The sequence below is a fragment of the Canis lupus genome, chromosome 32 (genome assembly GCF_003254725.2).
Source record: "Canis lupus dingo isolate Sandy chromosome 32, ASM325472v2, whole genome shotgun sequence".
Classification (NCBI taxonomy): domain Eukaryota; kingdom Metazoa; phylum Chordata; class Mammalia; order Carnivora; family Canidae; genus Canis; species Canis lupus.
Genome location: NC_064274.1, coordinates 9,727,722 through 9,754,726, shown reverse-complemented (window position 1 = coordinate 9,754,726; position 27,005 = coordinate 9,727,722). Strand labels below are relative to the sequence as shown.

Below are 27,005 nucleotides of genomic sequence, written 5' to 3'. Positions count from 1 at the left end.
TTTATTTATGATTTTATTTATTCATGAGAGACACAGAGAGAGAGAGAGAGAGAGAAACAGGAAGAGACACAGCAGAGGGAGAAGCAGGCTCCATGCAGGGAGCCTGACCTGGGACTGGATCCTGGGTGAAGGATCATGCCCTGGGCTGAAGGCAGTGCTAAACCGCTGAGCCACCTGGGCTGCCCTACATGCTACTCTTTAAAAACTAAAGTCCTCATCTTCAGACATCACCAGTTGGCCTGGGTACAAGTGACAGCTTCAGCTCTTTTACTTCTCTGCATGAATTCTTTCGCATTATTTTCAATCTCTTATAATTTTTTTCTTTTCTTTTTTGGCAGATCAGTTATGCATTAAAAAATACTTTGTATATTTTTTCTAACTTTTTTAGGACTTTTACACTGAAAAGTGGTTTTCAGGATATCTAATCATTCATATTGCCAGAAACAGAAGTCTCTTGTCAATTGTGGTTTTAAGATTGTTTAGCTCACAGAATTGTGTCTTGCACACAATAAACATTCAGTAAAGTGTGCTTAACTGAACTGAAAAGGTTTCAGTTGGATTTCTCTGATGTTGCTTCATCATACTCAAATAAGTACCTAATTTAGCATTACCACCTTTACATTATTTTATCCTCTCCTTAAAAAATGATTGATTTAATCCTCTCCTTTACAAAACTATAAAATATTTCCAACATATGGAAAGTAATATAATTGAAATCTTTGTACTTAACCTCCAAGATTAAACTGATGTTAACGTAGTGCCCATTTATTTCAGTTTTGGTTTTGTGATCGTATAACAAAGCAATGTACGTAATTTTGTATATTTAAAATTTTTATGTTAATAAGTCAGTGATCTTCATACCCTTTTGAAACTTGCTTTTATCCCACTCAACATCATGTTTGAAAAATTTATCTATGCTGATACCTTAAACTCGAATTCAATTATTCCAAGGCTTGTATATAATTCTATTATCAATTATAGTTTATTTAAGAGTCCCTCTATTCTATGATAAACATCCTTACATATATGCTTTTGAGCATATGTTTGAGATTTTTAAAGTTAGATGCCTAGAACTGAAAGTGCTATAAAAAAAGATGTTCTAAACTTTAACTTATTAAGTATATTCAATTCTTTATATCAAATCTTTATGATTATGATAGTATTAATCATTATAAAAATAGAAAATTTTTACTTTATTTTATTATTTAATGTTTATAATTTATGAAAAGTACCTAATACTAGTCTGGATACAGATAATGCCAAATATATGTTATGCATGACACCTTGTGTTTAACTCAAATTATATTAAAATTTATACTATTAAATAATGAACAATAGGTGATTTGGAAATTCATACGCCCCCTTTTTCTATAGGTATTTATGAGCCTCCATTTATTGTACTACTGCAGTGAACCAACCTTGGATGTGAAAATTGCCTTTTGTCAGGTGTGTGTTCTTACAGGTAAAACAAGGTACAGTATATTCCCTTGTATTTCCATTTTGCATTTCAGCTTGTATATATTACACACCAAGTTAGGGTTTATGTAGTATTAAAAATAACTTGGGAATAAGAAGTGAATGGTTAAATGTTTTTTCTGTTCCAGTTCACTTGTTAGAATGGGAATGAAGATAATTCTTTTTAATGATTATAAATATAGTATTTAATCACTGTGTAAATTGATTTCTTACTGGATTTTATTTATACTTAAGGTCACTAATGTCTTTCCTAGTACTTGAAATGTAGCTTGAATCATCGAAATAGCACATCTGTATTATTGTTCCTCATCATAAGGACTCATGAGCCCTCTATAGCAGATCTTCAATACCCGCAGATAATAACATGCCAGGGGTTCTCAGTTTGTTTTTTGATGCCCAGTGCTAACTGATAATTAGTAAAAAGGTAAACAACAATAACAGCAAATAAAGGTATATTTAACCTACAATGAACCATAGTAAGAAAGTAGTGTGCATGGACCAGATAAGAGTCTGCTCTCCTGTATTCACATACATTCTATTCTTAAGAAAAAGAGGTTACCTGGGGTGCCTCTGCCTACTCTACCGTTATGCTTAGGGTAATTCTAACTTCAGCCTGCTGTTATGTTGTAATTAATAGTGCTCCCTTTTACTCTCAGGATTGTTTTTTGGATAATAAGTTATATAGTGACTTTACTCATGCCCTAAGGATGAAGCAATTCAGTTTTTCTGTAATGATTTTCATTGTTATCTTCTCATTGAGCTGTGCTGTAAACAGGAGTGATATGCATCCTTTAAAACAAAGTTTAAAAAATAACTCTGCACCTTCTATTATTTTAATGTAGTCTTTTCTGATTCTGAAAGTAACATGTGCTTATTACAGAAAATGTAAAAAAAAAATCATAAAGAAACATTGGCAAACCTATTCTCTCTAAGCATTAAGTAGAATTTCTATGGGAGAGTAAAATGTGTTACATGCTATGAATAGGATTTACTAGGAGCAGCCCCGGTGGCCCAGCGGTTTGGTGCCACCTTGGCACGGGGTGTGATCCTGGAGACCCAAGATCGAGTCCCATGTCAGGCTCCCTGCATGGAGCCTGCTTCTCTCCCTCTCCCTCTGCCTGTGTCTCTGCCTCTCTCTCTCTGTCTGTCATGAAAAAATAAATAAAATCTTAAAAAAAAAAGAATAGGATTTACTGATCTGATCTGCTTCACCTCCCTGACCTCTAAATGTTGTAATGCTGGCTACCTCAGGCCTTTACATAACTTCTCTTCTATAATAAGAATCCTGGAACTGGACAGCCTTGGTTGGAAACTCTAAATCTATCACTTATTAGCCATTTACTTATGACCTTGGGCAAGTTACTTAACTTCTTTGTGCTTTAGTGTCTAAACTTTAAAAAGAGTAAAATAATAGTATCTACCTTTTAGGGTAATGAGAATTAAATGAGTTAATATTTGCAGAGCAATGAGAATAGTGCTGGGATATGTATTTATTAAATAGCTAAATAAATTTACATTCATGGGATCCCCAGGTGGCACAGTGGTTTAGCGCCTGCCTTTGGCCCAGGGCGCGATCCTGGAGATCCGGGATCGAATCCCACGTCGGGCTCCCAGTGCATGGAGCCTGCTTCTCCCTCTGCCTATGTCTCTGCCTCTCGCTCTCTCTCTGTGACTATCATAAATAAATAAAAATTTAAAAAAATTTACATTCATTCACCTGGTGCTCCAATTGAGTTCCTGTTTTAAGTATTAACAATATCTTGACTACTTCCATAGTTTTATCTCCAGTCCAAATCTCTCCCCAAAACTAGACTCTTGCCTAACTACCTATTCTACATCTTTGCTTATATGTCTAATAGGCAAATCAAACTCTGCATACACCAAACCAAATTCCTGATCTTTCTTCCAAAATTGCTCTAATTCAGTAAGTGCTGAATTCACCTTTCCTCTTGTTTAGGATAAAATCTTTGGAATCATCTTTTGGACAACACTTCACATTCAGTTTGTCAGCAAATACCGTTGGCTCTACAGCTCTACATTCAAAATATATCTGAAATCTCACTGCTTCTCAACATTCTCTCCACTACTTCTTTGATCCAGCCTACTATCACCTCTTGCCTGGATTATTACCAGAGCTTCCACATTTGCTCACTCCCAAAATGGTTTATTCTTAAAACATCAACAAGGGCAATATTTTGAAAAGTATAAGTGAAATCATATCATCCCTCGGTTAAAACCAAACCAAAACAGAAAAACCTTTCAATGTCTTCCCATTTCACTTAATGGTAAAAACCAAAATTCTTAAAATAATTACCTTTATCATATAGCCACCTAGAGACCCCTTCACTGAAATGCTCTTCCTCCTTAGCCCACTCCTCCACCATTGTCAGGGCTTTGCTCAAATGTCATTTTTTAAGGGAATCTTTCCTCACTATTCTATTTAAAATTGCCCCTTCCTTTCTCTGCCTACCCAACTTCCCAGCCTTTATTTTGTTTCCTCCATAACACGTTTTGATATACCATATATATAACCAGTATGTTGTTTCTCTCTACTAAAATGCATTTCTCACATGGGCAGGAATTTTTTGCAGTGGTGTGCTGGAGCCAGCTCACACAGGCTCACAAGAGTTGATTTTGCACCTCTCTCCCCAACTCAAAGTTCAGTGAAAAGAGGCTGGTAGATTGAAGTCTGTTATTATAGGAGTATGTACATTATGTAAATAAGCAATTAATACAATTAGTCTCCTCCCTCCCTGCAGTTGTTGAATATTTACCCAACACACTATTGGAATTTTGTCTCTTCTGCACATAGCATGGCATGGGCTCTCCCTGAATATTTGGGTAATGAATCAATGAATGGCGACATGTTTGGTTTGCAACTATGACTGCTCTTTGGTTGAAATGAGCAGGCCTGAATTTTGGGGTAGAATATCTGGGCCCTACCCCTTGCAAGCTATATGACTGCATGCTATTTCATTAGCTTCCATGAGCCTATTTACTATAGGCATTAACTTTATAAAACAAACCACAAGAACTAATTCAAGCTTTACATATCTCAAGATTAAATCTGAACTTCAAAAATTATCAGTAAAAAAGGTCTTAAAACTTATGCTATATTTTTAAATCCAGAGTCTTTGTGTGGGTTGAAGTTATTTTTTATATCGGTTCCCAATATTTTGGTGCAGATGCAGGATGTCTATTTCTAGTAAGAGTTCTTTGAAAGCAAAGGAATAAAGAGAAGTGAAGCATGAACTTTATTAATGACTGAATCTTTTTCTGCTTACTATGAGCTTTTGGTATCTAGATACATGCATATTTGATAACTTCAAAAAAATCTAAAAATATAGCAAGCAGAATGTTGCTGGTCATGACTCAGAGCATTTTATTTACTTTCCATGTAGAATTTTTATTTGATAATGTTTATTTATTTACTTTTCTTTTCTGTAGCTCTGCCTGCTTTACTGCTCTAGTAATTTAGAGAAAAGAGTGTATTCATTTTTTAGAGGCAGAGTTATCTACTGGGATTTACTTTCAAACTATGTTTTTTGGAAGCTTCTTATTTTATGAGACATCTCACACATTCTTGGTATGCTGTGGTGTTTACCCACCAGCAGGGTTAGGTCACTCCCAACTTCCTGCCAGACAGAATGAACAAAGATCTTAAGTAACTTGTCAAGTGATCAAGTATTTTCAGAATCCAGGTCTCTTGAGCCTTAATCTGTGATTTTTTTATATTATGTTATATTTCCAATTTTTTCATTTGTTATCAATAAGAAGTTACAGAAAATATAGAGAACAAAATTGCCCAGATAGTTATCAACAGGGAATATGTACATTATCTGTAATAGTGTTAATCTTATTTTTTAGTTGAATCATATGAAGAACATGGGAGTCATTGAATTTTTTAGCTACTATTGAATTTTCTTTTCTTTTCTTTTTAAATTCCAACAAGCACTTTTTGCAGGCAAGAGATCTCTCATTATATTCTGGGGAGAAATTTGTCTTTGTAATGTTAGACAATAAAAGAATAATCTTTAGTTTGGACTATTATGAATCCTTTAAAAATATAGACTGATAGGGAATTGAAAGTGCAAACACTCTGGATCCTCCTGAGAAAGAGGTAGGCCTTCTTAGCTTTCTTTTCTCAATTCAACAGAGAATTACAGAGCTGTTTAATTTCATTTTTTTCAAATTATTAAAAAATCTGTAAAAAGTGCTATTTTTGGAACTCTGTTGTACTGAACAGATGAGTCAGGATTTTAACCAAGGAATATATACACACAAAAATGTGTTTTGGAAACCGCATGCATGTCCATGGGAATCTATAGCATTTATTACATCCTGAAGTGCATGACCATTAGTTGTACAGGCTTGTGTTTTCCCCTCTTAATGGTGACTCCCTCGGGGCCAGGACCAGGGCAATCTCATCTTTGATTTCCAAGTCCAGAAATCTACCTTAATTCTGTAGATGTTCCATAAATGCCTCTTGAATACAAGAGCGTAAATAAAACTTAATAGAGAAACACCATTTCCCAAGTAGAAATTCGTTTACTTGCTTTTCAAAATCAAGTCAATTGCTCAGCATCTAACATTTTATAAGTGTACATTAATAGATTTAATTGCATTTTGGTTATTTTGCTATTACAAATCAGTGTCAACCTAACAATTATCTAAATGTTATTAATTTACTGTCCTCTCTAAATGTTACTGATGCTTGTGCTGGTTATGAGTCACTTAAAATGTTTTCTTAATTTTGTATTTTCGCAGAGAGTTCAAATTAATGAATCAAGAATTATAAATTTAAGTAGAACTAGAAATAAAGAGACTGAATCTATTGAGGTTCTTTCTGGCTATGACAACAAAACTCTTTCTGTGTCCTTACATTTTTTATGCAAGGAGATATTTATGTACTGACTGATTAATTATTGATTGATTCTATCATGTATGTATACAATACATCTTAACTGAGTACCTATAATATAAACCTGCAACTTGTAAAAACTAGGGATACAGGATGAATGATATGGTTACTGTCCTCAAAGAACACACTGTCTAGTCTAAAGCATGCTGGACAGTGGCTGGGCTTATAACTTGAAAACCTATTCCTCTGAGTTAAAAACCTAGGCAATAGCTATGTGCTAAAGAATGAGTCAGAAAAAAACCAAAACCCTGATAGTATTGAAGAAGACTTTATTAAGATTTTACCTCATTTAATCTTCACAACAGTATTAATTATCAAAGATATAATCCAATTATATTTTATTCTGGAGTTGGAAATCTCAACTATTATACTGGAAGGTCTTTCTCCAGTCCTGTTATGAACTTTTTGAAATCTTCTATTGGTTCTCAGTGTTTTTACTGAAGTGAGTAGCAGTTAAATATAACAATAACCAACAGACTATGATTAAATGCAAAGAAGCTTAAGATTCTATTGGTCACTGGTAGAAAAAAAGAACTTTTATATAAATTCCAAAAGATGTTTGTGATATATAAAATCGAAAATATTACTGAGGATATGACAAAAATAGTTTCATTGTGAGGTTGTTATCAAATTGTTCTTCACTGTCTTTTTGAGCTCTTACTGTTTTTTGGTATAAACCTTATTAGACATGTTGGCTGAGACTGAGAATGTTAATTTTTTTTCTAGTTAAAACGTGTTTTTTGTAAACAGATATAAAATACTGCTGGACAACTTGACTAATTAATTACATTTTATTTTATTTCTCTAATGTCTGTATAATAAAAGCATTATGTGTATATGTAATAATTTTCTTAGCTACAGATGATGAAAATTTACTCTTAGCAAAATTGCTGATCACTTCTAATTTATTATTTTTTAGTATTCAGATGTTTTCCTCCTTTGATCTTTAGAAATTTCAGGATGTTAACAAATATTTTATGGGCTGCATTCACTTTTTAGAGTTTTTTATACATCTGGAAATAATTAAACCTAAAGATAGGTATTCTGGAATGCCCATGGAATGGTTTATTTTTTTATTTATTTATTTATTTATTTTTATTTTTTTTTGGAATGGTTTAGTTTTAAGTGATATGTTCAGATCATAGTACTTAGTACATTTAAAAAATATCATTAAACCAGATGCCAGAGTTATATGGTTTAAACAAACAAACAACGGTTCTTTGGTTTTCAGGCATATTGAATTTGAAGTTGATTTGCTCAACTCTATACCATTTAATAGGGTTATGTGTTTCTGTTTCAAAGAAAGTGAAATCATCTGGTTAAAATTTTTACACTTCATTAGCTGGCCATCTTAGATTGAAAGACTTTAATACTAACATAGAGGAATAGAGCAACAAAGGAAAAGGTATTTTGATGGGACAATACAAAGGAACCATTAAACCAAACTAAAAACCATTTTTGGTGTCCTGTGAAATAAATGGCATTGTTTGTATATTTTAGACTTTGGGGGAGATTGTCTGCCACTTCAAAACATCAATTTAGACACTGACTTCCTAGAAATATAGTTTAAGGGAATCAGTAGTTTGGGCATGGATATATTTAAAGTTCTTGGTATGTCATAAATGAATGGCTATGATTTTGAGGTATAAAAACTGATAAATTTTTCCTTTATTATTTTAGTTTTTCATGTAATAGGGAAAGAAATTTTTTTACCTTATTTTCTCCTTTTAAGAATTTTTCTCCTGTGTATTATTTGAGGAAGCCAACTCTTTCTTCTTTATCTGCTTTTATACATTGCATTTAATTTTGCATACATTAAAAAAATCCCAATATATATGCCTTAGCGCATGGACTGTCCATAGGCAAATTGTTAAAGACATAGCAAACATTATTGTAATTGCTGTAATTATTGTAAAAACATGGTACATCTTGAATCATGAAGTAAATCACTAAGATATCTATAATCTGAGGATAACTAACATATCTATTTTTATGAATGAACGTTTCATGATGCTTAACATTAGCTTTTTTTTTTCCATATGCCCACATGTGACAATGGCTGCAGCAAATTTCAAAAGAATAAATTTAGTGTTAAATTTGTGTCTTTTACGTTGGGCAGGGTTTTTTTTTCTAATGATTTATTAATTATCTGAGTTAATGAATAGATTCAATTATGCTACAAAGATTAAAAAAAGGTAAATATCTTAAGATTTGGTTCTGTAATGATGAACTTTCCTGTATTGATTAATTGTGGGTATGAGTTTAGTTTGCTTGAGGCACAAAAATATTGAACTTGACTTCTTATTGAATGATCTTAACCTTAATAAATGTAACTTAGTACTGTAAGTTCAATTATGACTGAAGTATTAATCAGGTTAAATGAACTTAATGCCTACATCTTTAAAAATATTTGTGCTATAAAGTATCCCAGAATTATCTGTGGTTTTCAGTGTACAATAAATCATGCTCTGCAAGAAAAGCATCAACGTGGTATTCTATTTTGATCTATATAGTGTTAAGTAATCAATCATTCCTTAAATACACTATTTTAATTCTATGTGAGACTTTGGATAATACATTAAGTGATAATTTTGCTTTTCTGTACAGATAATATCTGAGGTTGGGGTACATGATAAACAAAGCCTGGATTTTTTTAGTAGGTTAAGAAGAATAATGCTAACTTAGATCATGAATTATAAAACCAGTTCCAATCTGGAATGTGTCATTTAACTCTTCTTTCATTCATCTTCTCTAAAGGTGAATATTTATTTGATTATATACCCTATACATCTCTAACTCATTCCAAAAAAAGCTTAAGGTAGTTACAAAAGTACATATCTAAATAGATGAAAACCCAACTTTGGAGAATACGGAACTACTAGATTTAGGTACTGATTAGATCTTTTTATAATTATGCATTGGGAGAATCATATATATATCATTTGGATTTAAGAATAGTGCTCTTTGTTACATATATGAAAATGGTTCTAGTGTCCATTTTTAAATATATCATTTTATAAACTCAAATTTCCTCTTCTAAAAAATACAGATATTGTTTTATAGATAACTCAGTGAAATTTAGATAACTTGTAAATGTTTGGATTCCTAAATGATTTTTTACTGTCCTTCTATGGGAATATAGCCTCTTACTCCTACCCTGAGAAAGAGTTTCTTGAAAAATGAACTATTATTTATTAACCTGGAAAATTTTTCCTGTCTTAACTCTTTTTTTAAAATATTTTATTTATTTATTCATGAGAGACACAGAGAGAAAGATGGTGATACACAGGCAGAGGGAGAAGCAAGGCTCCACACAGGAAGCCCGACGCGGGACTCGATCCCAGGACCAGGATCACGCCCTGAGCTAAAGGCAGACACTCAACTGCTGAGCCACCCAGGCGTCCCTCCTGTCTTGATTCTATAATACCACTTATTATTGCCTATTTTATACTTTTTTTCTTTATCATAGACAAGCTGGAAATATGTAAATAAGAATTGTAGAATTCTGTGTCATTAGTTTAGTAGGTTAGATCATTGTGGCAATGAAGTCAGAATTCCAAGTTTGATTCGTAAAGAAGAACTTAATATTAAGCTCTTTGAGGACAGGAACCTTATATTCTTGGTGCTTAGAACATTTTCCGACACATTGTAAGACGAAAATAAGTATTTGTTGAGTGAAGAATATACTGCAGTAATAGACCTCAAGTCTCAGGGACTTATCAGAGCAAAAGTTTATTTCTTTTTATACAGTGTCTAGAACAGGTCAGCAAAGGGCTCTTCCCTATCTGGTGACTCGGGAATTTTGGCTTCAGCCACCTTGTGACTTACGAATTTAAGCTCTTGCCATCTTGTGATGTGCCAACTAAGACATCAGAGTGTGGAAAGAGATGGATTGTGGTGGCACATTCCCCAAATGTCCCTGCATTTAGCAAACCTTTGCCATTTCTACTGTAGTTCACAGGCCAGAATTCATCACGTGGCTCCAACAGAACTACAGAGGAAGGCATGGAAATGTATTGGAGCACAGGAATAGTCATGGAACAATGTTTTTGCCACAAATGAAAACACAGAAAAATATTCTATTACCTGACCATTCTCAAACCTATTGGTTGTATATTAACTGTATAGCAATATCATAGTGTCTTGGAATAGCACTACAGTTCAAGCCCATTTTTTGTTAAAAGCATTCTAAAACTGCTAATTAGCTATGTGTCTTTAAAAGGCTTTCTAACTTCTCAATAATAATTATAGTAATAATAATAATAATAATAATAATAATAAACCATTAAGGGTTTTTTTTATAAGCTTATACTATACTAAGAGCTTTATATAGATTATCTCATTTAATATTCTCACTAATGAAAAGAAGCAGTTTATTGCTGTCATTCTACAAATAAACACACTGAGTGTAAGATTGTAAAAAAGCTTGACCAAGACTTACAGTCAGGACTCTAAGATAAAAACTGGATTTTTATTCTTTGTTGAAATTCTCAGTCTAGGATTTCTCAATTGGAAAAAGGACAATATAAGGTCTTATGTGAAATGATATATTATAACCCAGCACAGTGTCTGGTCCTAATACTAGCTTGATGCATAGCTTTGAAGCAGTACTAGCTTTCTTCCTTCATATATAAATAGCAGGAGGCAGAAGCCATGCCTGCTCTATTTTTGATTACTGCCATGTGTTTTTTTCACATAATTGAAAATAATGGTTAAACAATTTAAGTCTTAAAGTTATTATTTCATTATTGATTTGTTATAAGCCATTGAGTCCACAGAGTATCCGACTCTGGGCAACCAATATAAAAGTCATATACATTTCAGGCTGTAATCCTCCTTAGAAAGTAACACTTTAAGAAACAGAGTGGAGAAAATATGCTCTTGACAGAAAAAAATCTAATCCTAAATATCATTAAGTATTGTCTCAAATCTCCTCCTTTAAAACTCATATGTAAATAATTTGATTCAGATTTAAAATGGATTGAACACATGCCTTTTTTGCCATTACAAATGGAATAGGAGGTATGGTTTCTGCTGAGTTTAAATAGCTGTCTTGGAATAGCATCATGAAGCAACTCAAAATTCTAGTCATAACTATGAGAATGAATAGCTCAATATTATTTGTGCCAAAAGCACAATCACCACCTTGTGGCAGTTACTTTTCAGTATCCAAATAACAATACTAAAATAATATCCAACAGATTGGCCAGTTAATTTTCTAGAGATGCATTTTGTAGCTAACTTATCTTGGCTATCGTATTGAGATAGATCAATGTTGTATCCATAGCATCTTCAATAGGCCTGGCATATAGTAGGTGATCAATATATATTTAACAAATGAATACATCAGACCTTAAAACTTTTAAAGCAGTTCTGAAAGTCCAGCTTTCCCTCACCAGCACTGTCTACTTCAACCCTAAATTATGTAATGTTCAGTTAAGTTCAAACTCCAGTCTGAGACAACTGATGAATATAAGGGAAGGGCATGCTATTAATTAATTTCTCTTGATTTTCTAAGCCCTATTCCTATAGCCCACCTTATCATAAGAAAACCATGTAATTGTTCTAAATTATTTTAGCTCACCTAGTGAATGGATTAGTAAAAAAAAAAAAAAAATAAGAGCACACATTTTGGAATCGAATAAACTTTAATTTATATATTTTTTTACTTTAATTTATATTTATTGACACCACTAATTAATGGTTCTAAGACTGTGAGCCAATGAACAACTCTGTATGCCACTCTTTTCACCTGTAGTTAGTGTTAAATATAGTATTTAACAGAATATAAAGTTCACCTTTAGTAGATAAGCCATTAATACTGCTTTACCTTTCTTTCTCCTGTTGAATTATTGAAAGCTGATGTCACATAAATCATATGAAATATATTTTTATGTCTTTGATTAACAATATTGTATTGACTGCCTGATATTTGATTCTCAAAGTTATTATATAAAAAACTATTAAACATATTCTTCCTGAAGTTAAGTACTTGAGAAATTATATCTTGCCTGTGAACTGGTATGATATATTCTATGAGATTAATGAATCAAAACTTGCCATTCATTGTGTTTTGTTGTTGTTGTCACTATTTTTTCCTTTTGGCTTGGTGGAAGAATGACATTGTTTTGTGCTCAAAGTAGTAGATATTTGTAATGTAAGCCTTCTGGTAAAACTGTCATCTTCCAGCCTGCTTTATTTGAGATCTCTTCCTAAACTGGATTTAATGTTTTTTTTATTCCCGTATCTTTGATGGTGTTCTGCATAAATCCTTTTGGAACCACGCAGAACATAAATAATAAATGAATGAAAGAATAAAACGACTTGCTTAAGGTTTCACAGCTGTTAAGTACTGGCTTGGTACTATTTTCAGCCAAATCATTCAAAGGAAACTAAGGAAACTTAACCTCTAAAAATTTCTAAACCTTGATGTCTCCTGCTCAGATACTGACTAGCAGTAACAGGACAGTCAGGCACAAATGAAAATGGGGAAGGAGTACTTGTGACATATAGGTTATTAAATTTGAGAATAATGCAATCAAGACTTTGGACAACTACACAATAAGATCAGTAATGTAGAATGTTTTTCTTCACAAAATTCCATCGCTATAGGCTAGCAGCTAATTGGTGATAGGGACTCATTGCACAAAGTCCTTTCTTACCAATCTGCATAACATGAAGTCTTGTCACGGAACAGATTATACTCAGATTTCTTCTCTAACAAACTGCCTACCCAACTGCCAACAGCAATAACGGCTTCTTTTAATTTAGCTTTAAAATCTTTTGGCAGATGGGGGACAGGGAGGAAATAGGTTTGCTTTGAGTTTTTGTAAAAAAATTCTCATATCCACATAGAAATATTGATTCATTAAACATGAGATTAATATTCAGTGGAGGAATTAGTTATTTCAAAAATAATGTGAATCAATAATAAACTACTCTAAATCTATAATTATTTCTGAACCATATTGATTTTCATAAGTTGCCACTGTGGTGATTTATAATTTTTTAATATAATATTATGTATTTATAATTAACATAATTTCTTCTCTGGAAAGAGACTTCCATTTTGGTGAGCATTTATGAATACCTTTGGGTTTTAGTATAAATTCAATATAAATTGATGATGGAATGTTTATTTTCATAAACTAATTGAAAGAACACTAGTTGGGCCTATATGATACCTATGAGAGAGGGAAACATTTCCCTGGGAATATGACATCTGGGCCTGCTAATGAGGTGCTGATACCATAGAGAGCCACTGTGACATTTCTGATTCCACATCTTTTATTTACTTGGTTTGACCTGCATTACTTCTAGCTTTTGCCTCTCCAACTAGCTCTCTTTAAGTGGTGATGTCTCATGTCTCTTATATCTACTATTTTCTAATATAGTGGTCATATCGCCAAGAAGTTGTACACTCAAAGAATATGAACTCTTGGCCTTACAATAGTCCTGTTGAATCAGAAACTTTTCAGTAGGGCTCAGGAATCTGTTTTTTTCAAGCTCCTCTAGGAGTTCTGATCCATTTTAAAACTCTCCCTAGTGCTTGCTTCTGCAGCACATATACTAAAAACTCTCCCTTATGCTATTGGCCAGTCATGCTGTCCCAATGTGAAATTTTGGTTCTTCCCTTTTTGGGTTCAGCTCATCAGTTTGGTGACTGAACTAAGAATATGCTAAAACACATAACTGGAGAAAAATCTTTTTAGCATTGATAATTTTTTATAGAATACTTTAATGGCATACTTTCATAGGTACATTTTATTTCATTTCTTTTATTTATTTTTAAAGATTTTATTTATTTATTCATGAGAGACAGAGAGAGAGAGAGAGAGTCAGAGACATAGGCAGAGGGAGAAGCAGGCTCCATGCAGGGAGCCTGATGTGGGACCCGATCCCAGGACTCCAGGATCATGTCCTGGACCGAAGGCAGGTGCTAAACCACTGAGCCACCAAGGATTCCCCCATAGGAACATTTTATAGAGAAAAGTTTACATTTGAACTTTATAATCATAATAAAAAGGACCACATGGAAATACAGAATAAAATATATTGTGTTAAATATGTTCTAAGCTTTTTGAAATGCAATTTGGATTTGTAAGTTTGGGGCAAGGATGAGATCTAAGGGAAGCTTTTCAACACAACATATTTGCCATCAAATTTTTGGTTATGACATCAAACCAAGAAAATGTCCAATGCTGCTTTCTCTCTATCATACTATTTAATGATTAAAATAGCCTTTTCCCAAGGGGTGCCTGGGTGGCTCAGTCGATTAAGCCTCCAGTTCTTGATTTTGGCTCAGGTATGATCTCAAGGTTGTGAGATCAAGCCCATCAGGCTCCACTCTAGGCATGGAGCCTGCTTGGGATTCTCTTACTCCCCTTCCTTTGCCCCTTCCCACCCTACTGGTGCTCCCCCTCCCAAATAAATAAATAAATAAATAAATATTTAAAAAATAGCCTTTTCCCAATTATTTCAGGTACTTTCAAGGATGTGTTTTCTAACTTTCAGGTTTTATGTAAAGTTTAATTCAAAGTTAGGTATAGAGGGATCCCTGGGTGGCGCAGCGGTTTGGCGCCTGCCTTTGGCCCAGGGCGCGATCCTGGAGACCCGGGATCGAATCCCACATCAGGCTCCCGGTGCATGGAGCCTGCTTCTCCCTCTGCCTGTGTCTCTGCCTCTCTCTCTCTCTGTGACTATCATAAATAAATAAAAAATTTAAAAAAAAAAAAAAAAAAAAAAAAAAAAAAAAACAAAGTTAGGTATAGAGAGGATACTTGAAACATTGTGTGTGTGTACATGTATGTGTGAATTCATAAACTTTATTTATAATGATAATTTTCAATGAATGTGAGAAATTATATACTTTAAAATGGAGATAAAAGATCACTAAGTAATTTTATTTTAGAAAATGTGTCAAGGCATTAGATACTTCATTTGAATAGCTTTTTTATTTGTCATTTTTTGACTGGGAATTCTCTTCTTATTGAAATTTTGCTGCTGGTATAAACTCTATGATTGTTTTAACCATTTCTATCAAACTACCAAGTCCATATATAGCTTTCCCATTATATGAAAAATTCTGTTATCAGTATGCACTGGCAAAAATTACTGAGCACTTCTCAGGAGTGTGAACAATTGCTGAGATGCAATGATATAGTTATTCCAAATGTTGACCTGTCTCAATACCAGGACTTTGTTAAGTCCTTGAGTCTGGGGAAGTGGGGCTCTTTCAAATACTTGAATCTCAGGTGAGGCGTAATCCTTGTCCTAACTAGAACTCCGGTTTCCACTTCGTGTGTGCCATGAGCAATGGAATTTGGCAATCCATAAAGACACAAAATGTGTTCCCTGAGGCAGATATAGAAATATTGTTTTACTTTTCAAATATCTCAGGCAGAGGTGTAAGTTCCATTTCAGATGATCCTTCCCCTATAGTGTGTTGTTCTTAACATACATCAGAATGCTTAGAGGGCTTATTGAAACAGATTATTGGGCCTTGCCCACAGAGTTTCTGCTTCAGTAGGTATGGAGTGGGAGTGAGCACTTTCATTTCTAACAGGTTTTCAGGTGATGCTGATACTCCAGGAAGCACTTGATGAGAATGACTTTTTTTTTTTTTTAAAGATTTTATTTATTTATTCATGAGAAACACACACACACACACACACAGAGAGAGGCAGAGACACAGGCAGAGGGAGAAGCAGCCTCCTGGCAAGGAGGCCAGTGCGGAACTTGATCCCAGGACCCCGGGATCACGCCTTGAGCCGAAGGCAAAGGCTCAACTGCTGAGCCACCCAGGAGTCCTGAGAATGACTGTTTTAATGCTGTCTTTCTCATAGTCAGAGTCTCAAATCCTCAAATCAAAACCACCTGGATTGCCTAGTAATCTTCCAGTCATCAGGACGAAATGATGATGGCCTAAATCCCAATCTTTATGGTGGTATGGTAATGACTTGCCTTTTGTCAAGCTCCTCGGGTGCTCCAGGTGCACATTTCCTTTTGAGAACCAGTTAGAGGAGAGGTCCAGGAATACTGTTAGCTAGGGTAAACACTGGTCAAGTCTCCTCTCAAACATTACCAATTTTATACCTGTGGGTTGGCATCTAGTAGTTTTTTACATAGTAAATGAAGGAATTAATAAAAATGAATGAATGCAAGCAATTAGTTGCTATTCTTTTTTGCTTCCAACACCTTTTCTTTATTCTACTATAGAATATATCATCCATATTTTAATACTTGCTTATTTGGCTGTCTCCATCTAGACAGAGACCTTATCTTTTTGTTCTGTCTCCAGTGCCAAACAAACACAGTGTCTGGCACATAATATGTCAGTTATCAGTATTTGTTGGATTAAATGATTGTAAATAGTGGCTCAGTGGTAGAGCAACTGCCTTTGGCTCAGGTCGTGAGCCTGGGGTCCCAGGATCGAGTTCCACATCAAGATCTCTACAGGGAGCCTGCTTCCCTCCTGCCTATGTCTCTGCCTCTCTCGCTCTGTGTCTCTCATGAATAAATATATAAAATCTCTTTAAAAAATAAATAAATAATTGTAAATGTTGAATAGAATGTCTCTTAAGGTTAGTCTGAAAAAGATGTTCCACGAATTATTAAATTCCTTGATTTCTTTGAATATACATTAGAATGTTGGAAGAGGAGCATGGTGGACTCAAGTATAATATAAAGACTGAAACCACAGCTAGAAAAGCCACAGGCAAGTCTGAAGGAATAGGGTGGTACTAAGATACAGCATTAAGTCAGGGGTCTGGAACATAAAACATTACATACGATTAGTATTCATATATGCAGGACAGTTGGAACGAGCAACATTTCAGAGATGAAGGAGAGTAAGTGGGGGGAAAAGTAGATTATGTAGGTTTGATGAAGCTAGCGTGTGCTAAGAATTTTGTGGGTGGTTAGAAATGAGAACGTTAAAGGATGTAAAAAAGGATCAGAACATGACAAATGAAATCAGGTACTTCATCCATCCCAAATTAACCTTGGCAAAGGAATTGACTGGTAATCTAGCTCCAGTTATTTTTGTTTGTTTGTTGTTTTTATATTTATTAAATTTTGGGGGTTCTTTTTTTACCTTTCAAAGTTAAGAAGAAGCAAAAAGAATTTTAATAAGTTTAGTCTGCTGATAGACCAAAAACTCCTACAGTAGAAATGGAGTATGGTGCAGAGAGAAGTTCCTGATTCTGCTGTTGAAATCAAGGATTGTTCAAATACTAATGTTCTTCTTTCTTGTAGTCCACAGTCATTGTTTAAATTCTAAATCCTGTTTAGTCTCCCTGAATAGACTTACAATGCCCTGTAGTTGTTGTTTTTTTTTTTTTTTTTTTTTTTTTTTTTTTAGATTTATTTTATTTTGAGAGAGAGAAAGAGGGAACGAGTGAGCACATCCATGAGGGTTGGGTGGGGGGGCGGTGAGTGGACAGAGGTACAGGGAGAGTCTGATGCGGACTCTGCTGAGCCCAGAGGCCACCCGGCTCCATCTCTCAATCCTTAGTTCAGACCTCAGCCCAAACCAAAAGTTGATGCTCAGCCTACTGCGCCACCCAGGCGCCCCAATTCTGTTTTTTAATAGTCTTGTTTAATTTCCTGTTCCATGCCTCAGGGACTATATCTTGCATTTCACACCTCTCCTTATTGTACTCATAAAATACTGAATTTTCGGTCATTTTTCCAACCAAGCTGGATTCCCCAACTTCAGTCCACTTTGTTCTTTGAGGTCTGTGTGCATTTGTACTGGATTGCAGCCACCCTATGTCTTCCAGTAATAGGCTGGTTCCGGTCATGTGCATTCTGCTTTCATTCTGTATGGGGTCTGTAAGGTCCGCCAACTAGATTCGAAGGTTTGGCCACTCATGTCCACATAGTCCCCAATGTATCCTCCTCATTTATATTACTCGGTGCTGCCTGTCTCCCTTTCCGAGAGTATGGAAAGACCAATTAGTTTGTATTTCTGTTTCTGTTTGTTTTGGTTTGGTTTTTATAAATGAAATGCCAAAATTTTCTAAGGACAATGGTTTAATGACCAACCAGAGGTTCAGAGCCTAAGGAGATCTAAATTTTTTTTCAAATTATGTGAGAATCAGATTTTCAGAAGCCAGTTTTTTTTTTCTTTTTTTTTTCAGAAGTCAGTTTGTACTCAAACCATACAAAAATCCTTTAGTTTAGATTCTGCGCTCAGAACATTAAAGACAGGGTTTCTGTTTTCTTTTGTTTACTAATTAAACCTTTGGCATAACTCAAAATTCATGAGGTATGTAAGAAATTATTCACTGTATAAGAAATTATTCATGAATGTCCCACTCATTGCAGGATAACCAGCACTGTTTGATAAGCCAACTAAATACAAGCCACATCTCCTACCATATGGTATACCAAAAATGTCCACAAATCTCCCAAATGTTCACCAATGTTAATGACACTTCTAAAGAGAACCATTTATTTAGACTATTTCCTTTTCAATTTTTGGGATTGGGAAGGAACCCACGGACATGAGAGTGCTCAAAGCTTGAACAAAATCAGCAAAAAGGAGAGGGGATGACTATTGGGCAGGCATCCAACAGTGTGTGCCATAACAAACAGTCTAGACAATATTCTATACAGTCCTTTCTAGCTATAGAATTGAAACTACTTACTGTCTCAAAATGCAATATAAGTTTATTTATGGGTAAACAATAATTATGGATAATGGGTATTTATATTATGTTCATATATCATGATTCATAAATCATGATTCAAACTTTCAAGGACAGTTTCTTTAATTGCTAAATATTATAAAGTAAAAAAAAAAGTAAAAAAAAATTATAAAGTAGAAGAACTTCTCCTAAAGATAAACAAAAGATATGCAATCAAGATATTTAAATCCAGGGGCAGCCTGGGTGGCTCAGTGGTTTAGCACCGCCTTCAGCTCAGAGCGTGATCCTGGAGACCCGGGATCGAGTCCCATGTCGGGCTCCCTGCATGGAGCTGCTTCTCTCTCTGCCTCTCTCTCTCCTCTCTGTGTTTCTCATGAATAAATAAATAAAATCTTAAAAAAAAAAAAGATATTTAAATCCAAACTTGCAAAGGATAAAAAGATATCATGTGGGATTTTAGAATAATGTTAATTTGGACTAAAATTGTTCAATGTTTAATGTAGGATAATAACATTTTTGGTATTATTGAGAACAAATGAAGGCAACACTATTAAATTCAAATTTACCTAATTAAATAATTAAAGATACATTATTTTGCATCTCATTTTTTTTTTCTGAGAAAGGGATATGGATACAATCTCTTATCCTTTCTCATATGGCTGTTTTAATGGATGATCAGGAATTACCTCTGAAGTTTCTAGTATAGTCAATGGATCTAGTATATGTTTGGTAGCTGTTTGCTTCATGAAATTTTTTTTTGCTTCATAAATAATTAAATGGTTCTAATGAGACATTTCAGAAAAGATTATGTAAATCTAATCTACATAATTTATTTTCACCATTAAAACTATTAGTTTTAATGCTGAAAATAAATTATTCTATGTATGTTTTCTGAGTCCTTTTACTCCAGATTATCTTACATGGACTAATACATATTTTTTATATGAAATACAGTTTATATAATGATGATAGATGACTGAATTAGTAATCATTAGAAGAACAGACTTTTCTATGTCTCTTTATCAGTCTGGTTGTTCGTTTTCTCATGGTTTTTTTTGTTGTTGTTGTTGCTATTTTCTCAGGGATTCGATAAACAAGTGGATGTGTCATATATTGCCAAACATTACAACATGAGCAAAAGCAAAGTTGACAACCAGTTTTACAGTGTGGAAGTGGGAGACTCAACCTTCACAGTTCTCAAGCGCTACCAGAATTTAAAGCCTATTGGCTCTGGGGCTCAGGGAATAGTTTGGTAAGTGAAATGGATTTAACATACATATATGTGTTAGCATATATATTTATTTACTGAAGTATAATTAACATACAGTGTTTTGTTAGTTTCAGGTATACAGCATATTTTATAATTGTATACATTACCCTGCTTATCATGATATGTATAGTCACCATCTGTCACCAAATGTTATTACAATCTTATTGACCATATTCCCTATGTTGTACTTTTCATCTCTGTGGCTTCTTTGCTTTATAGCTGGAAGTTTGTACTTTTAATCCCTTTTATCTATTCACGCATTTCCCGTCTCACCTCCCCTCTGGCAACCACCAGTTTGTTCTCTGTATTTAAGAATCTGTTTTTTGGTGATTGTCTCTTTGTTTTGTGTTTTAGATTCCACATGTAAGTAGAATCACATGGTATTTGTCTTTCTCTGCTTGACTTATTTCACTTAACTTGTATTTTTAAAGGGAATAATACTGTGTATGTCAACTAGCCACAAACACCCCCACAAATAAACATAAACAAATAGTACTATTTGAGATGGGAAGAAGTCTTCTAGCAAAGAAAAATAAAATTATGAACATTATTTGTAATTCATTATTAATTTACTAAAAATATGTACAGCTTTGCTAGTGAATAGTCTTTCTACTCACCAAAAGTATCCATTACACAGCAACCATGGAGAAACCAAGAAGACCAGAGTTTTTTTTTTGGCTAATACACTTAGAAAATTTTATTTGGATGTTTTTGCAGCAAGAAATGAGGGGGTATGTTTTAAGATAACCAGCAAATAAAATAATCTACACCCCAAAGAAGCATAAATGATATCTCAAACATTCCTATAACCTTTAAAGTTCAATATTTAAAATTCAGTTACCTATTGGTAAGTGGTATTTTAAAAATGTCTGTTATATGTCTCCAAAATGGAAAGATTCTGGGCTCCTTTACTAACCATTCTTTTATGACATTTTTGAGTGGCAATTTGAAATGATGACAAATCAAAACCTGATTATCTGTTGTGAAATTCTTGCAAAAGTGATAATATCAAATTGATAAGCATTTATTTTATGTAGTTTTAACTTGCAGTGTAGCCACCGAATGTATTTAGTATGAATGTATTAGCATAGTAATTTTCAACTTGATGACTCATACCTATAAGTAAAAATTTAGCACATGTACCATAAATATGTATAGTTTATATATTTATAGAGGATATTTACTTAGATCAGTATGCTTATATGTTATATAAACTACTGCTACATTAGTAATATCCATTTGGAAACATGAACACTCTTAAAAGATGAGCTAAAGGTGAAATAAACATTATTTTAAAATATATTTTACATTTTTTCATTCATTTGATATAATGTAATTTTGATGATAGGAATGTGGCAGTGTTCATTATTTTTTTAACTTTTATTTTATATTTCATAAACAATTTTAAAATCTGGTTCACTTCACTTTTTTAAAGACTTTTTTTTAAGAACAAAATGGTTGACAGCAAAATTGAGATGAAAGTACAGAGATTTTCCACATTCTTCCATATTCCTCCTACCTCCACACATGGGTAACCTCCTCCACCACCAACATCCTCCATAAAAGTGGTATGTTTATTACAATTGATGAATCTAACTGATACATCATAATCACCAAAGCCCATTTTATACCTTAGGATTTATTCTTGGTGTTGTACATTCTGTGGATTTAGACTAATGTAGAAATGTAGAATGATATGTATCCATTAAGGTATCATACAGAATATTTCCACTGCCCTAAAAATCCTCTATATTCCACATGTTCATCCTTCCTCTTACTCCCAACTCCTGTTTCCATAGATTTGCCTTTTCCAGAAAGTCATATAGTTGGAATCAAACAGCATATAGCCTTTTTAAATTGGCTTCTTTGACTTAGTAATATGTATTTAAGGTTTTTCCATGTCTTTTCAGAGATTGATAGCTCATTTCTTTTTATCATTGGCATACCTAGACATACATTGAAACGTCTAGGCATGCCATGATTTATCCATTCACCTGCTTTAGATTATGTTGGTTCCAGGTTTTGGTAATTATAAATAAAGCTGCTTTAAACATCCATGTACAGGTTTTTATGTGGACATAAATTTTAAAGTTCACCTCATTTTGATAACTGGTTTTAAGTTTACTCTCAATGCTTAGTCAATGCAAATAGTAGTAGTGCATGCAACATTGGTGTACTTCTAAGTCATTTATTAGCATTTAAATTTCATTTATCAAATATACCAAGGCCTTTATTAAAATTTACTTAATAATTATCTAAGTCAATCAGTAATTGTTTTTGCTATTCAAAAGATGGAACAGTTTAACATTTTTAACAATGGATCAAACCTTTCATTTCAAAGATATTTAAGCCGGTAAAGTCTTATTTTTAATTTTTATTTATTTGTTGTAGCACAGGTATGAGATGAACGTCTTTATGGCACAAAATAATTTCCTAGAGTGGTAGGCAAAATAATGGTCCCCAGATTCTAATCCCCAGAATCCCTGACTATGTTATCTTAGGTGGCAAGAGGGACACTGCTGACATGACTAAAGTTACAGGCCTTAAAATGGGGAAGTTATCCTGAGATATCCAGGAGAGATCAATCTAATCACATGAGTTCTTAGAAAGTGGAAAAGAAAAGTAAAAGAGTGGGTCAGAGAGATACAATGGGAAAGGAGAGATAAGAGATTTAAAACAGGAGAAAGACTTGCTTTATTTTGGCTGGCTTAGAAGATAGAGGAAGATAGAAGAAGATAGAAGATAGAGGAAGAAGGCCATGAGTTAGGGAATGGGTTGGCTTCCAGAAATTGGAAATGCTGTCCGCCTCCAATCAGCAAAAATATAGAGGCTGCATTAGAGTCATGCAACCATAGGAAATTGGAATCTCCCAACAAATGCAAATGAGCATGGAAGTGGATTCTCCTCTAGCACCTCCAGAAAGGAACCAGTCTGCTAGCATATTTAGCCTGATGAGGCCCATGTAAGGGCTTTGGACCTGTACAACTGTCAGATAATAAATTTGCGTTGTTTAAGCAGTTGTTTGTGATGTTTGTTGTTGCAGTTATACTAATACAGATAGTATGGTAAAGATTCTATTATTAAGATAAATGCTATAAATCTCCTAGAGCAGGCACACTGAACTATAATATTTTCAGCAAAAGGAATTTAGGGTGCTTCTGTCAATCCCCCTCAAACTATGAAATTTCCCTTTGCCTTTCAAACATTTTTTACCCTAGGTAATATGAGACCAACTGCTAGAAAGGGATAATGTGTGTTTGGGAGAGACCAGTTATTAATTTGTTTATTAAATATTAGTACTTTTAATTTCCTTTCTACATTACAATATATGTTTATATTTTCTGCATTATGCTAGATGTCTCGTATACCATGTAAAGAATGGGAAGAGTTAGGAGAGCTAGGACAGTTAGGAGATCACTGCATTTATAAACAACTTTCAAAATGTGATAAAAAATAAGAAAAAAGAAAAATTCTTATAAAAGAAGAGAGACGGAGAAAGCAGAGGGATTTCTGGTTACTTTTCAATAAAGGAAAATTGTAGAACATGAGAAAATTTTCCTACACTTTTCAGTTCATAATCATTGAGATTGCTTTATTTTCCTTTTAAGTAAAGCTGCCACAGAAAATTAGGGCACTAGTGAAAGGAAGCTAATAGATCCTTAATGATTAAAAAATGGACCAAAGTAGTATTTTTCTTAAGAAGTTAACAGACTGTTCCAGAAATAGCTGAAAATCTACTAAAAATTTTGTGGCATATTTTTGGGACATTTTGGGCCTCTATTTATTCTTGTATAAGACAGAAATCATCTTAGGTCTTAGGTATACTAACTGAAACAGATTTCAATAAATAAATATCCTTGAGTAAAATTTTTAATCCAGTTTAACAATAGATTTATCAGCACATTTGTCAATAAGGACACCCGAATTCCAAAACATTAGCCTTGGAGTTTCCTGGGATGATTATTAGTCTTTTGGTTTATAGCTGAGGGAATTAAGCCGGCAAAGACCAAGATGAAGGGACAGAAATAGGATGGCATATTCCTCTTACTCATCTTCTAATTTGTTACTCTACCATGTGCACAGACAGCACAATTCCAGCACATTCCTTTCTGGACATGAATATAGTTGTCCCTTCCTAATACCCCTTTCTCAGCCTAGCTTTGAGATACCTTTGTTTATTTATCATGACCTAGGTTAATAGTATACTATTTCTTTTGAAGATCTGTTCCTGTATTAATTTGTCCTCTCTACCTACAGCCTTTAATTTAATTTCCTTTTAATTGCCTTTTGTCACTGGTGAGTTTATCCACCTCTCCTACATCAAACACAGATACATTCTTAGACATGTTTCTAAAATCCACAGACCTTTCTTCTGCTCATGAAAACTCAAATTTGTGTATTTTGTTCTATACGATCCTGAATATAGTGACTGAGAGAAATTGGAAACTAGAAGTATCTAGGAACTTTGGACATGGGAGGCAATCTGAAATTGATGATTCATTTATTTTGCTTTATTTTCTTTAGAGCAGGAATAAAACATGTAGGAACCAATTTCAAAAAGGATGTTCATCATCAATTTTTTTTTGTATGTGCTGCTACAAAATTTTGTGTGTGTAATAACGATTTTACTTTTCAAGTACAAATGTTGGTATACTGGTATTTATGTTTGAAATGGGGTCTCATTTCTACTGTTTCACTTACCTTAAATTTATTATTGGGTTCTTATACTTTCTTTCTTCTCTTTGGATTACTTCATTGCTTATTCACTATCAAGGGAACAAACAGGCAATACTTAAATATCTTCAAAAAGAATTAATCACTACTATGGTATTTTTTCATTCATTGTGGGTGATGGACCAACAATGTCATTTTTGAGAATCATTAAATAAAATCTAATAGGAAATAATTTGAAATAAATGAAAGTTTTTTATCTCTGAGAGAAGAAATAAAGATTATCTATTATAACAGAAAGATACAATGATTGAGCAGGCTCCAAGATGGCAGTATAGTAAGATCCTGAACTCACCTTCTCCTATGGACTTCCAAGTCTACACCTACATATGGATCATTTCCCTCTGGAAAAGATCTTAAAACAAGATGAACTGTTCACCACAACAGAGTATAAAAGGACCAGACTGAGCATGTAGGAGAGGCAGAGTAATAATCTTGCAAAACCCCCACCCTCATTGTAGCAACACACAATAGGGAGGAATCTCATCGGATAGGCACATTGAGTACCCTGGCACCTGGGATATGCATCAGAAAGATGAACCCCCAGAATGTCTGGTATGGAAAATCAATGAGACTGATTTTTGGGGATCCCAAAGTGCCATAGGAAACTGAGGTTCCCCTCTTGGAAGACTTCTATGGGCACTATTTGCATAATGGAAAGACTTGGTATCAGAACTCTGTCATTTCTCTCTAACTTAACCTATAACTATAATGATCCTGATAAACAATAGCAACCCCCCTCAAAAGAAAGAAAGAAAGAAGAAACTAGGGTTCCCCTCTTGGAAGGCTTGTGTGTGGTCTTGCTTGCCCCAAGATCCAGTGAATAAACAGTAGTTTGAAAAATACCTAGAATATATGTGAGGGACATTCATTTGCTGATCTGAGGTCATTGGCTGGAGGGGTGAGGGACAGTTGAGATTTCTCCTTAGAAACAGAGGTACTGATAGTTGTCATTTTTATACTCTACACAGCCTGCTAGCACAAGCAGGTGACCTTGGACACGGCATTGTGTCTGGGACAGGTTGGGGTGAGAATTTATGGCAGTTACCGAAACCGGAGAGCACAGTCAGTTACAACTCTCCTCTGTTCCCTGGCTGGGGTGGACAAGAGCATGCAGTCATGGCATTCTTCCATGCTCTGCCTAAAGATAGTACGTGCACTGACAAGGCTCTCTCTTGCTGCATCACTGAAGCCTGCGGGCATGCGTAAACAAGACAAGTTCTTGCTGCCTCTCTGAAGCAGGCAGGCATATCCTACCTACTACAGGATTCCGCTGCCTTGCTAGAGCCGAGGGCATTTGCAATCTACACAGGGTACATCTCTTCATCACCTGACCCTGGTGCCCCAGAGAACTGGCATTTCATAGCTCCATGGGATTGTAACAATTAGAAAGACAGCTCTTGGCCCCCACCGGAGGGAGGTACACAGGCAGCAGATTAAAACACAATTCCAGTCTTCCTATGAGAAAAGCATATTTACTTAGCCTGGAGCTTCTGCCTGAGGGACATGCTTCTGGTTTCCCACACATTTAGAGGTCTAAGAGGTGCTCCAAGGGAGCATAAGCAGGGAGACACCATCCTTGCACATTCTCTTGACCTTACTATAGCCATTGTAACTTCCCAAAAAAGGAGCTTATATACCCTTCTGGAGTCCCCATTGCTGCTGTCACTCAGGGGACATCTCCAGATCTCCTGGTTTGGAGGCTAACAGGGATTACGATTGCAGACCCATAGGACTGTATATATTTGCATCCTGTAAAGCTACTGCCTGAGAGTTTGGCTTGCAATCAGCCTGAAACAGGGTGCTAACTGAGATTCCTTCCCTTGGATCAATGACTCAAACATGGGGGTATATCAAGAATAAATCAGGCAGTTTAGACAATCACAAAGGTTCAAGGGACAACCAAAAGCTAGGACAAGGTTGAATGAAAAGGATTACAACTGAAAGAGGTAGC

General features: G+C 34.4%; 1 protein-coding gene across 8 annotated transcripts in view; it reads left to right on the top strand.

The window, feature by feature from the left end:
• MAPK10 (mitogen-activated protein kinase 10) overlaps positions 1-27,005 on the top strand; it is a 298,702-nt gene that overhangs the window by 149,313 nt on the left and 122,384 nt on the right. For 5 of the 8 annotated variants that reach the window (XM_025425571.3, XM_025425548.3, XM_025425608.3 and 2 more), the window contains exons 3-4: positions 1,375-1,446; positions 20,133-20,302. In XM_025425571.3, the coding sequence (XP_025281356.1) occupies positions 1,381-1,446; positions 20,133-20,302 (236 nt within the window). In that variant the 5' untranslated portion in view covers positions 1,375-1,380. Of the gene's footprint in view, positions 1-1,374; positions 1,473-20,132; positions 20,303-27,005 lie in introns of all 8 variants that reach the window. The other 3 variants (XM_025425592.3, XM_035709548.2, XM_025425588.3) reach the window with 2 other exon arrangements.